The sequence below is a fragment of the Osmerus eperlanus genome, chromosome 14 (genome assembly GCF_963692335.1).
Source record: "Osmerus eperlanus chromosome 14, fOsmEpe2.1, whole genome shotgun sequence".
NCBI lineage: Eukaryota > Metazoa > Chordata > Actinopteri > Osmeriformes > Osmeridae > Osmerus > Osmerus eperlanus.
The window spans coordinates 1,072,514-1,085,717 of record NC_085031.1 but is presented as its reverse complement, the minus strand read 5'-3'; the positions used below and the strand labels follow the sequence as shown (position 1 = coordinate 1,085,717).

Here is a 13,204-nt window from a genome sequence, read left to right as displayed (position 1 = left end):
CAGTAACATACATCACCAGCATCACTGTATTGCTTTATAAATGGCCACTTTAATATACCGGGGGTTAACCACTGTGTTCAGGCCTCCAGGGAAATCTGTCCCCCTTGTGTTCTCAGTGTAAAAGACTAAAGTGAAATATGTGAGAAAAAAAATGATACAAAAAGTTTAGAAATGTTGAAAATAAATTATTTCCAAAATAGGTTTGCATCATTTATGAGTACAGTAAATTTTTTCAACCTTTTGTAACTTTTTTTTTCAACCTTACAATACTTATTTCCCAGGCCTCCAGGGAAATCTGTTCCCCCAGGGAAATCTGTTCACCCTGTGTTCTCAGTGTAAAAGATTGATGTATAGATGAAACTTGCTATACATAATGAGCACAGTAACATTGTTACGTACGCCTCTTGGAGGTGGGAACGCAACACCCCGCTGCTAGTAAGCCCCCCCCCCCCCCCCCCCCCCCCGTGGAGTCAGAGGAAAGGTGTGGGGTCGTAGGTGTGAGGAAAGGACACAGGCTGTTGTACCGTTTACAGAGGCTTTTTATTTGCCCAAACACGGTAATAAGGGGAAAGGGGCTGGACGGAACCAAAGCAAAGAAAGTAAAAGTAAACACACCCCTAACTGACACGCCAGTCGGCGCACTAACCAAAAATACAGGGCGTGGTCCGCCCAGGTCTTACCTAGTGTGCATAGACAAGGTACAGCTACGGGTAATGTATGCCCATGGGCCTCTTGCCTAAGCACTCCCAAAGCGCTTTCCCCTTCCCCCTGGGAACAGAAAAATTACACGTTAAGGGTCTGTCACACAGACCAACCACAAACGAAAAAGGTTCAGTAAGACCAAAACTCTTAGGTACTGCAATACAGAAAACAGAGAGTGCAGCACACTTGTACACACACAATAGTAACAGACCACAGCAATAGCATGCCACCAGCCAGCCCTCACTTGACAGAGAGACATGTGGAAGCTTATATAGGTGGTGGTTGACTCCAGCTGCAGTCACTGATGAGGGGGGAGGGGGGGGTTGAGGAGCCAGAGCTCCATTCAAAGAGGGATCCTAAAAGGGAAACACAAACAACCAACAACACAACACTGGGGAACTGTCTTTCTCTCTTTCTCGCTTTCTCTCCATTGTTTTCAATGCATTTGCCTTGTTTGCTGTGAAACTTCTGGGTGAATGGTTTCCCATCAACTATGACTATTCTATCATGTTCATGTTGGTGGTTTATACATGGGAAAAGGTTGTTGTTTACTTCAGTGCCAAACATTACATGACAGTGTTTATATTTCAGCCTGAAACAGGTCACACTGACTCAAATGAACTGTATTTCGTCCTATCCGCATACTACTGACAACTTTTTGGCTTCCAAATCACTTTTGAAGGCTTTCAGTTTTTTATTGCTTTAAAGTGCTTTTCAGTTACTGAAAAGCGTTATCAATGCGTTGGCCTTTTTTGCTATGAAACTTCTGGGTGAATGGTTTCCCATCAACTATGACTATTCTATCATGTTCATCTTGGTGGTTTATACATGGGAAAAGGTTGTTGGCATTGAAATTGACTGTTACTAATCAGTAATATCATGTTTACTTCAGTGTCACACATTACATGACAGTGCTTATATTTCAGCCTGAAACAGGTCACACTGACTCAAATGAACTGTATTTCATCCTATCCGCATATTACTGACAACTGTTTGGCTTCTGAATCACTTTTGAAGAATTTCAGTTTTTTATTGCTTTAAAGTGCTTTTCAGTTCCTGAAAAGCGTTTTCAAGCGTTGGCCTTGTTTGCTATGAAACTTCTGGGTGAATGGTTCCCATCAACTATCACTATTCTATCATGTTCATCTTGGTGGTTTATACTTGGGAAAAGGTTGTTGACATTGAAATTGACTGCTACTGGTCAGTAATATCATGTTTACTTCAGTGCCACAGATTACATGACAGTGTTTATATTTCAGCCTGAAACAGGTCACACTGACTCAAATGAATTGTATTTCATCCTATCCGCATATTACTGACAACTTTTTGGCTTCCGAATCACTTTTGAAGACTTTCAGTTTTTTATAGCTTTAAAGTGCTTTTCAGTTCCTGAAAAGCCTTTTCAATGCGTTGGTCTTGTTTGCTATGACACTTCTGGGTGAATGGTTTCCCATCAACTATGACTATTCTATCAAATAAAATCAACAATTATTTGTATAGCCCTTTTTACACGCAAGCATGTCACAGAGGGCTTCACATACACCCATAGAACTGCCCCTCAACCAACCTAAACCCTCAGGGAAGACAAGGAAAAACTCCCAGAAAAACTCACTACAGGAGAAAAAATGGAAGAAACCTTGGGAGGAGCAATTCAGTGAGGGATCCCCTCCTCCAGAGATGGTTGGTGAAAGAGAGGAGCAGAACACAGGCTTAACATAGTCATACAGAAGGGAAGTGTCAATGGGTTTTGAAACACCAAAATCCATTGTTCGACTTGGTAGATGTAGGAAGGGACCAGGAAACTCGCTGTTGCCCATCATGGAGACTGGTTTCCGGTTGGCGACCAGGTCCAGCGTTGGCAGACCGACGACCAGGCAGGTGCTGACAGCTCAAACCCCCCACACCACAGGGGATGTGTGGAGGGGGGACAGAGAGGGGAGAGCAGGGATTATAGAATGCCAGGAGCAGCTAACAGTTACAGTCATATTTAGAATGAGATCCCCACCGGTCAAGTGTGGACTAGTGCAGCAATTTACCAGAGCAAAAAAGGGTTTTTGATACAGCCCTAGACACTAAGACAGCGCCAGCCCCCCTCGGTTGGAACATGAACTCTGTTCCAGGGGAGAGAACTCTAAAATAAGTTATATTTATATAATAAGGGTGAGAAAGCCCCGTCCCCCGTTGTCACCAACTAGTAACGGAAACTATAACAATAGCAATATACAGTAACAGGTTTACTTTATTTGTAAAATCTAGATGTTACATGTAAAAGTGGGTGAGTGGTTTCCCATCAACTATGACTATTCTATCATGTTCATCTTGGTGGTTCATACATGGGAAAAGGTTGTTGGCATTGAAATTGACTGTTACTAGTCAGTAATATCATGTTTACTTCAGTGCCACACATTACATGACAGTGTTTATATTTCAGCCTGAAACAGGTCACACTGACTCAAATGAACTGTATTTCGTCCTATCCGCATTAAAGTGCTTTTCAGTTACTGAAAAGCGTTATCAATGCGTTGGCCTTTTTTTGCTATGAAACTTCTGGGTGAATGGTTTCCCATCAACTATGACTATTCTATCATGTTCATCTTGGTGGTTTATACATGGGAAAAGGTTGTTGGCATTGAAATTGACTGTTACTAGTCGGTAATATCATGTTTACTTCAGTGCCACACAGTACATGACAGTGCTTATATTTCCGCCTGAAACAGGTCACACTGACTTATGAACTGTATTTCATCCTATCCGCATAATACTGACAACTTTTTGGCTTCCGTATCACTTTTGAAGACTTTCATTTTTTTGTTGCTTTAAAGTGCTTTTCAGCTCCTGAAAAGCCTTTTCAATGCGTTGGCCTTGTTTAAAGGTAGATTCAAAACAAACTAATTCAGGTATTGTTTTCAAAGTAAAATATTTTGATTCTTTGAATTCGGTTGTGTCTAAATTTCAATATTAAGTATTCAATGTCTGTTAAAATGTAAAACATTATGTCACTGATTTGCTTCCATATAATTGCCTTTTACTTTGCTGAAGTCTTAGCTCTCTCAACCTCTCCACTGTGACAGCGAGTCCCAACTAATAACGTGAAGTAACTTCCTCAATCCATAGTTTACTCTCGCAATCGACTGGGAAGCAGTCGGCGATTAACTTGTCGATCGTGATCGATGGTTGGGCACCCTTGGTGTAAAACAAGTGACAGAGTTAGAATTTCCCCTAAATCTCATATCCTTCACTAAATATTTGTTACAAAGTGACAAAGACACACATCACATTGCCTTCTCAAAAGTGTGTAATATCCAGTTTGTACCTAGGTATTTGTTTTGTTTTTCAACTACTAGTCAGTGTATGATTGCTGATCAGAAAGAACAAACGTATTAAACAATCTCACTGAAGAACAACACAAACAACACATATTGTTTAACCAGTCAGTTGATTTTATTTATCTTCGGTAATGACATCATATGTACTCTATTTCATTTTTGCTTGCTATCTTAATAGATGCTTTTGAATTTCTAAACAGTACAAATGCATTTTATAAAACTGATTACAAGCAATGAATGAACCAGGAGAGAATGGTCCTTCCCCTCCTCATTTCAATATATTTTTTCTATGTTTTGTTCTATCTTAAAGAATCATATACTTCCTTAAGTCCCGATAGCTGCCTGCTACTAGGGTCACACAGTCAGAATTATTTGCTAAAATGTATCTATATAACTCTTATTTATTTAACTTAAAACTGTAGGTCAACATTACAACTGAATTGTTTTTGAAACACAAACTCTTAACAAATAAAGTTAATATGGTGCTCAAGCCATTTGTCTTGCGCAAACAAATTAAATAAATTATCTAAATAAATAGTCATTTGAACAAGTGAAGCATTCTTTTCATATTGTATATACTATGAAATTAACAACCTGTCAAAATAATTTCTGAATCATACTAATCGATTGCAGGTTTGAAACTGAAACAATCTATAATCATTGTATTTGTAAAAAGAAACACTGAAAACAGAGAAAACAATATACAGCAACCTTATGTCCTGAGAATGCTGCCTCAGTCAAGGGATGAACAAAAATGAAATCCTCAAGTAAACAAAATTCCAGCATTTCTTCTCTTTCTCTGTGTACAGTGTTTGGAGACAGGTAGCAAATCATTGTTATTTTTAAAATCTTGTCAGATATACATTATTTGAATTTGCCATTTTTGATCTTTTGTTGGTATATTTCTATTCTAAAAAAAATTCTGTCTGTCTTTTTCTCTGATGTTTTTTTTTACCATATCCTTTGGAACAATACAACCAAGTTGACCTCCTTAGAAGAGGTTTTGACTTGAGAGAGGTGTATTATGTTTGTATTGATACATTGAAGACATCACAAAAAGTATAGGACCAGAGAGCTCTTGTCCAGTATTCCAGGGCTTCTATTAATTAGCTACAGTGGTTCTCCTGTTCTCTTGCCAGTCAGTTGTGTTGGTACTGAGTAGGCAGGTATTGAGACATGGAGAAACAAGAACTATGACTTCTGTGTTGTACTATAGTGTGAAAATTGGTTCCAAAGAAAGAGATAGCTAAAGCATTGTATATTTTTAAGACATTGTAGAAGACAGAAGTTAACAAAGTTGACAGTGGACAAAATAGTACCTGACTGTCTATGCAAGTACCCCCTTCTCTTTCCATCTGGTCAGGAACACCTTACAGTGAATATGAAACGCTCACTCGTCCTCTATCCCATTATTATGCAAACCGCTCTCCCTGTCAGTGTCGCAGTCCACAATATGACAAAATAAAAGATGATACGACAACAGAAACACAAAAAAACACAAGCATGCGCAAACTGAAAGTCAACCTTCCTCTCCCTTTGCTTTGGAGTTTGCCTGTCTTCTCTCTTTCTCGTCGATGTAAATGTTTTGTCTCTATGTCTACGATGAAGAGGAGGTGGATGTTGAACTGTTTTTTTTTTGATTGACTAAGTCTATATAGAGTTCAGAACGGAGGAAGCGAGGGTAGGAGTCCTTTTCCATCAGCCCGTATATCCTCCGCTGTGCCAGATCAAAGCAGGAGCGTGTCACATTCTGCAGGTTCTCTTTGGTATGCTCTCTGGTGTACGAATCTAAGTTCACCTGCGGAAGGGAAGGAGGGGATGGTAAAAGAAAGAAACAGTTAGTTTAATTGGAATTAGTCCCAAGTGAGGGTAATTGTTTCAGAGCTTTTGACTTGGGGCTGGTTGGCCCTGGCAGAAGTCATCCAATTAGCTCACTTCTACATCAGCTTCCTGAAGTATCTTATGCTGATAGCCATTACACATTCATCACTACATCACTCGCCGGAACAAAGTAATGGTAAGTTTGCTTCAGTCCTTGATTCTATGTCAGGAGCAAGTTTATTACCCATACTTACCTCTTTACATGACTGGATAGCAATATATTCTGCAAATATTTTCTTGGCTTTTGACACCATCTTGGATTGCGACTTGATTTTCTTGTAATCCTCACATGCCAACCAAAATTCCAGGTTCTCCTCACTGAACTCTGTGCGCAGAAAAGCTCTGAATGCTGCCAGACCATCTGAATTACAGGAAAGAGAGAGGAAAATAAATGTTAGCGGATCTCAGAGCTGGCTCCATGGCAACACAGTAAGCTCTAAAGCACGTGTCAAACTCAAGGCCTGCGGGCCAAATGTGGCCCGCCACATCATTTTATGCGGGAGCTTTAATGGTGTATTGAAATAAGTCACAATGCATTTTGATTATGTTACGGCAAAGTGACGACATCCCGCTCTAGAAAGCAGTGTGTATACACATCAGTGTTTAAAGCTAAGTTCCAAGTTTAACTGTGGGTGAAGGCGAGCATGGTTTGAATGAAAGCACTCCAATGCAGCCGGTTCTGCAAACGTACCCCATGCGCATTTGCAGCCAAGGTCCTCGGGCTAGAGGACTCAGCCAAGCTAGATGTATGTTTCTGCTTCCCCTGACGACAATTTGGAGCCAGAAATGATAAAGACATCACCTTCACTAGACAAGGTTTTACCAATTGGAAAACGGCAATGTTTATTTTACATAAAGCTCAAAAAGCTATTTTGCGCTCGCATTAAGTGTGTAAGTCACTATCTAGTTACACATCAAACCCATAATATTTATCCGATTAACACTCGGATCGATAAGGAGTCTCAAAAATGGTATCAATTAAGTAATCAATTATACGATCCCTTTCCGCAATCATGATACCCCCCAGAAATGTTCACTGCACCCCCAGTCAAAGCAGGCTGCATCCGGCCCTGGATGGAAAGAAATTTCAAGAAAGGGAGAGCGAATACCGAAAGGAGAAAAAACTGTATGTATTTTGTGATTGATTGTGATGATTTTGTGTATGAGGCGATGTCGATCGTTAGAGTACAATCTCCGTTGGCCTTTTGACACCAAACATGAAGATAAATATGCCAAATTTAGCCTTCAAGAAAACCAGCAGATTGTCCAAGAATTGGCGGACTGCAATCGCAGTAGAATATGTTCACAAAAGCTACCGGAAAAAACGATGTTTTGCCCTTTGAGGGAAACCATAATGCTGATGTGGCCCTCGGTTAAAATGAGATTGACACCCCTGCTTTAAAGGGAAGCACCTAGAATAGCACAGTCTGTTGAGTCACACCATTCCAAATGGAGCTAAAGACGACTTAAGGCTTATATATGCTTCTGCGTTTTTCGAAAAACGGACACATGGGAACGCCCTCTTCTCCGAGGAACGCCCTCTACGAGCTCTCCATCAGCCCTCGGAGAGCCCCGGAGAGCTCGACGTGCACCTCCTGAATTTTCTAACTATCCGTCGGAGACCCCCTTGGCTGTGATTGGTCAGTATTAAGAACCGCTTGCGTCAGGGGCGGGGGCGGAGTTGCCGTGATAAACAGGACGAACAGAATCCTTTGACCGCCATTGTTGTAAGTTTTTACAATTCATATTTCAGCTAAACAGTACATGTAAATCAGCATCTGAATTAAAATGTGACGAGAAATGGGGAGTGTAGTTGCTGAAAATGTGCGTATTTTATTGATGAAACGGCTAATTTGTAAATTTGCTCCGACTTCTCGATAACCTAGGTAAATAAACACTCCACGACGACTTACAAAAAACTGTTGCGCCACCTACTCTTCTGGCGGTGAATTGTTTTCAGCACCCACAGCCTACGGAGAACCATAAACGAAGTCTATCCGTCCGTATCCGTGCGTATCCGTGAAGTTCCATTAGAACTTAGAAGAATTAGAAGTTCCATTCAAGTCAACAAAAAATGGCTGAACACTTTTATTAATTAAATACAATTTTAAATTAAGGTAATTAATGAATCGTGTTTGTTTTGTTTTCCTGAAGGTTAAGTGTAGAAAATGTGTATATTTACCCCCAAAATTACTATATACTGTACGATTAGCATAGTCTCTTAAAAATAAAAATCTGTTTCTCAGTTTTTTTTGGTTCACCACTCAGAATCAAATAGGTAGTAGTTTATTGCTACTGCCGGTGTAGCAATAAATTGGTGAGGCAATATTTTGACATTGTATATTTCTATCAATTTCAAGCTATGAAATGAAATTAAGGCATTTTGTAAAGAATAAGAAATGTGTCTTATTTTGAACAAAAAACATTATGGGTGCAAACAAGGACAAGAAATATCTTAATTTGAAGATACCCCTTTACCTCTGCGTTTCCAAAATGTGGCTCATTGGCAGATAAAAAGAGAGATAGAAAGAGACTTCTATGTCAGGGCATTGACATTGGTGGGCCTAGACTCAACATCATCAGGGAAAAGACTCTAAAAAACATGAATTATTCTTTCATTCAAATTTAACAACATTATGTAGACTCCTCCCCTATAAATAACCTCTCTATGTGTCTCTCTTTCTCTCAAATGCAAATACATTCTATTTATTAAGTGGAACTAGATGGGTAGGCAGCAGAATGTTGAACTGGCCATTCACTGCAGAGCTGACTGAAAGACACACACATTTGACAAATAAGTTATGCACTTTCAATTCAACATGAGAATTACGGCATGCATACCAAACGGTTAGAGTTAATAAAACAACTCACATTTATGTATCAGGAGCTTGTCCAGGGACTCCCCCCATTTGAGAGCCTCTTCCGGTGTAGGCCTGCAAATAAAAGCAGAGTGGTTCTTTAGGAAGCCCATGTCTACCAGGTATCTCATAGTGTGACCCATCTGCGTTTAGTCTCTGTTCAAATGGACTGGGCTGGACTCAGGAGGAACAAGAGAGAGAAGAGAGGGAATGGTTTTTCTAGTATTCCTGTATATATATATCTATTATGGTCCTCCTTCCCTTTTTTTGCTGTCTGGCTTTATTTTTCTCATTTTTGTTTGCACCTTAGTGCATCTTTGTATGTGAGCAATTGTGGTGCCATATGTGAGTGCCAGTGTGAGTATGTCTGACTGCCTTTGTAGAGGGTAGCTCTTATACTGCTTCTCACGGCAGCTCATTGGGCAAGGAGGCGAGGGGGTTGAAAGAGCCAATGGGGAGGTGTGTTTAATTGAGGCACCACTCACTCTACCCATTTCTCTGCCTCTACAGCCTCTAAGCCTCTGTGTTTGCTATTCTTAGATAGTTCATGGAAAAATCACACACTCTACCTATCTATCATATCTGGGAGTCTTTTTGAGGAAGTAAAGGATTTATCTGAACCAAACGATCTTTCTCATTAAAGATTACAGCAAATGATGTTTTACAAGTAAAAAGTATAAATATAACACAATCTCAAAAATAATGTGATATGAATGTGAACAAAGGCTGAAATGTAATTTCATTCAAGTTGAGTGTGTAAATGCTGTTAAGATGGATGTACTTATTACCCTGCAAATGTCCTTTTCCTATGTTTTCCTCTGACTCTCCCTTCTGTTTCTACAATAATGTAGATTGTGTTGCTCTCAGCTTCACTGAGCTATGGACCACATGTTAATATTACAATATAGAGTTTTTGTAATCTATAGATGACCTACTGTTTGTATAAAACTCCATCCTGTTTATCAGATGGCTAATGTTTAAATGATCCCAATAAATAACTAAACATTAAGACTAGACTAAACGTTTGAACAATTTAACTCCTTTAACAGTACATTTCATACACTAAATAGATTTAGCCTGCATCAACTGGAATGGACAGAAGGTTATTAGTCCAGTCATATCCAATTGCAGTTCCACCTTCTTCACTTACTTCCTTTATTTCATTTCCCACTTTTCAAGCATCCCTCTCTCTTCCTCTGCTACACCCACACATCTGTTTCTGCCAAATCATTAGCTGGGCTGAGATCCAGGAAGTGGACAAGAAAATATATACACACACACCATCTCTTGCAGACACTTACTTTACTGACTTCATGGATTTGTCCAACTTTCCAGCTGAATTGCTTGCTGGAGATTCATTTCTCCTCCTCAGGAAAGCAAGCCGGTTCTTCATGTCTTTGGCCCTGAGAGAGGGAGGGACAGAGAAAAAAAACAGTAATGTGGAGGGAAAAAAATAGGTGGAAAAAGAAAGGAGCAAGAAAGATATGCAGAAGTAGAGAAAATTGTTGTTGACAAGAAAGAGAGATAAAGAGAAACATGGATGAATCCATAGCATAAGTATAGCATAAGAGATCAATAGAAAGAGAATGGGAAGGGAAAAATTTAACAATTGGCTTGATTATCCCAAAAATAACCCCAAACAATTCAATCCAAATGAGAAGAAACACTTAAGTTTAAAGATTACTCCAATGCTCCAAATCAAATCCATATGAAAAATCCAGAAAAGACAGGAGAAGAGCAGAAATGATTGCCAGGTACAATACATTTTAAACGTTAGCAGGATATCTGAGAGCGAAGAGGTAAATTCTTTCCAGTAGGAGGGTTGTGACCGATGAGTTTTCCCTCTTAATTCTATTTTAGTTGTTAAAGCTGCTATAACTCTTTCTCCTTTCTGTCTATCCCTGACAGGTTTCTAGGCAATGAGTGAGCGTTGCAGAGGAGGAGAAGGAGGAGAGTCTACAGTCCTCTGTGCGCTCACGCCACTCTCAAGGTACCCTGGAGAGGGAGAGGGGAAATTTAGTGGGCGCTAACCCAGGGCCAATGCCCCATGGATGGGACATTGGGCACAGCATTACCCATCTTCAGAACCCCCCCCCACACACACACACACACACACAATAGCATCTACAATAGCATTACCTAGCTCCACCCAACCTCGTTGGGATCTGACCTCAAGACACCTATTTCCAGGTTTGATTTCCATTGAGCCCTGCCTGCTAATATGCGCAGCTACTGCTATTGAATACTCCTAATCACTGCTGTCACCTGTTACAAAACATAAGCACACACTCAGCAGCCAAATAAAGATCCAAGGTAACATTTTTGAATGAACATCCAGCATCAAACACACAGACACACAAACAAATGGACGCATGTGCATAAAAGTATGATAAAAGACAGAAATACATGGCACATGGCAAGCAGTGGTAAAACAAAGGTCACATAAGATATGAAGGGTATAGGCAGAAGATGGCACATTATACTGAATGGCTTATGATCATACAAATAGAAAATGTAAAGATATGCCATAGTAATAAACGGATTGAAACAACTGTTATCAGGGACAATCTAAAGCTGAGTAGTTTATTCAAATAAAGAGGGGCGCATAGGGTGTGCATGTGTGCATATGTTGGTATGTGTGAAAGTGTAAAAAATACCTCTTTCAAGCAGACCAATTCAATGAGACGGGAAGATACCGAAGAGGCGAGAAAAGGTAGGACATCCAATAAAAGACGGGGGGGGGGGGCTTTTTTGTCATGCTTTCTCCCACAGCTTTTCTGTCACTCTCTCCGCTCACGTTGATCTCTAGCAGGATGGAGTGAGTCCTCTGGCCAGTGATGAAGGATAGAGAAAGACAATCCTAGATAAATCTCTGTGTACTACACAAGATATTTATGGCAGAAGCAAAACAAAGGAAGGAATTAATTCATATCAATCATATAAAGAATTTGGTACCTCAATTTGACCAAATCAGTCAGCAATACTCACATATGAGAGATTCAGTTTGATCTTATACAAAAACATATGAGCAGTGAAAGATATTGGTAATTTGAAATATAATAAATATAAAAATATTTATGGTCAAAATATTATGAATTTTATAAACATTAACTATTTCTTGCTGTGTAGCTAAAAAACACGTCCATTCCAGTAATCCTGTCATTGGCCCATTTTTTGTCGGTCTGAAACCATCATTACCCAAATTGGAAAGGCCATGCAATCCTAACAACGTAACAGTCTGTATTTTATTGCTCTCATTTTAGTTTATAGATGACGTAATTTGGCTTTGAGGGTTGCACAATACAAAAAACACAAAAAAACACTGGAAAAACAGAAGAATATTTGCAAGGCCAGTGAAAAGGTGTTAATATCCCAGTCTGGTTCCAATACTATTAAATAAGAGATGGAACTGCGTTGGGTTGTATGTGTGGAAACCATGAGACAACGCAATGTATTTGACGAGTCTAAAACAATGGTTAGAAAAACTTAGGATAGAATAGTCCACACTGACACCATGTGGGGGATTTTAAGTACCGCATGTGAAGGGCTGCTCCATTGTCAGCAAATTCATGTCAATTAATTCAACAACTGAAGAAGTTGATTATTTTGAGCTTGGTATAAAATCATAGCATGCTCAGTATTGATATGTAGATTACATTTTATCACATACAAAAAAACATACATTTTACCAATCTTCAGTGATGTCCAGCCTACAAGAAGAAATAACCACTTAAACAATGGGGCCACAGATAACCCAGTGGAGGGAGTGATGAAGGGAGAGGTAACCTGATAGTGGTCATTTTCAAAGTGTGATGTAGTCTGATCTGGTCTAATGGCATTGCCTGTCACCATCACATCTGACTTGAATGTTTGCATGTTTGAGTGTAAGTGTATGCATCTCCTTCCTTACATGCCAGTAAGTCTGAAATGTTAAACGTGTGTATGAGGGTATTTAGCACCTCAATTATCTCAGGGAGGTATTCCCATGTTGCCTGGTTCACATTACTGACAGTAATAGCTGGCCAGGGGCTATTCCTGGTGCTGTAGAACTGGGCCAAGCTCCCAGGGAAAGACACTAAGAACATGCAGACCAGAGGACAGAAGAGCTTCATACAGACAGGAAAGGTAGACAGCATTGAGGAAAGACTGGGTGAGAAAATGACTGACTACCACTAGGCATAAAAAAAGAAAAAAAAGAATTGTCATTAAAACATTTGATCCGGAAATAGTCATGTAGTTAGTTCAATAGATATTTAATCCTGTCAGAAGATGCTTTGAGATTAACAGAAGGAAACAAAACAATAGGAGTCAAGACAATGACTGCATATCAAGGAAGCATTACACATTCCGAACATTATTCTTTGTAGCCTTTTTATCAGATACAATTTCTCGTTATAGTCTTTTCATCAGATTGTTAGACTGCAGGTCGGTCCACTT

The 13,204-nt window shown here is 39.6% G+C and overlaps 1 protein-coding gene across 1 annotated transcript; it reads right to left on the bottom strand.

The window, feature by feature from the left end:
• Positions 1 to 5,611: 5,611 nt before the first annotated feature.
• Positions 5,612 to 10,163, bottom strand: rgs3a (regulator of G protein signaling 3a). The gene is made up of 4 exons (XM_062477921.1): positions 10,069 to 10,163; positions 8,781 to 8,842; positions 6,104 to 6,270; positions 5,612 to 5,826 (listed from the first exon to the last, which is right to left on the bottom strand). Exons 1-4 carry the CDS (start codon positions 10,158 to 10,160, stop codon positions 5,626 to 5,628), a joined length of 522 nt encoding a protein of 173 aa, XP_062333905.1. The 5' UTR covers positions 10,161 to 10,163; the 3' UTR covers positions 5,612 to 5,625.
• Positions 10,164 to 13,204: the final 3,041 nt, after the last annotated feature.

Excerpts from the sequence above, each read along its gene's own strand:
- rgs3a (XM_062477921.1), bottom strand. The coding sequence starts at position 10,160 with ATGAAGAACCGGCTTGCTTTCCTGAGGAGGAGAAATGAATCTCCAGCA. Across the intron at positions 6,271-8,780 it reads CAAGCTCCTGATACATAAAT|ATGGTCTGGCAGCATTCAGA; the intron begins GTGAGTTGTTTT and ends CCTGTAATTCAG. Across the intron at positions 5,827-6,103 it reads CTATCCAGTCATGTAAAGAG|GTGAACTTAGATTCGTACAC; the intron begins GTAAGTATGGGT and ends TCCCTTCCGCAG.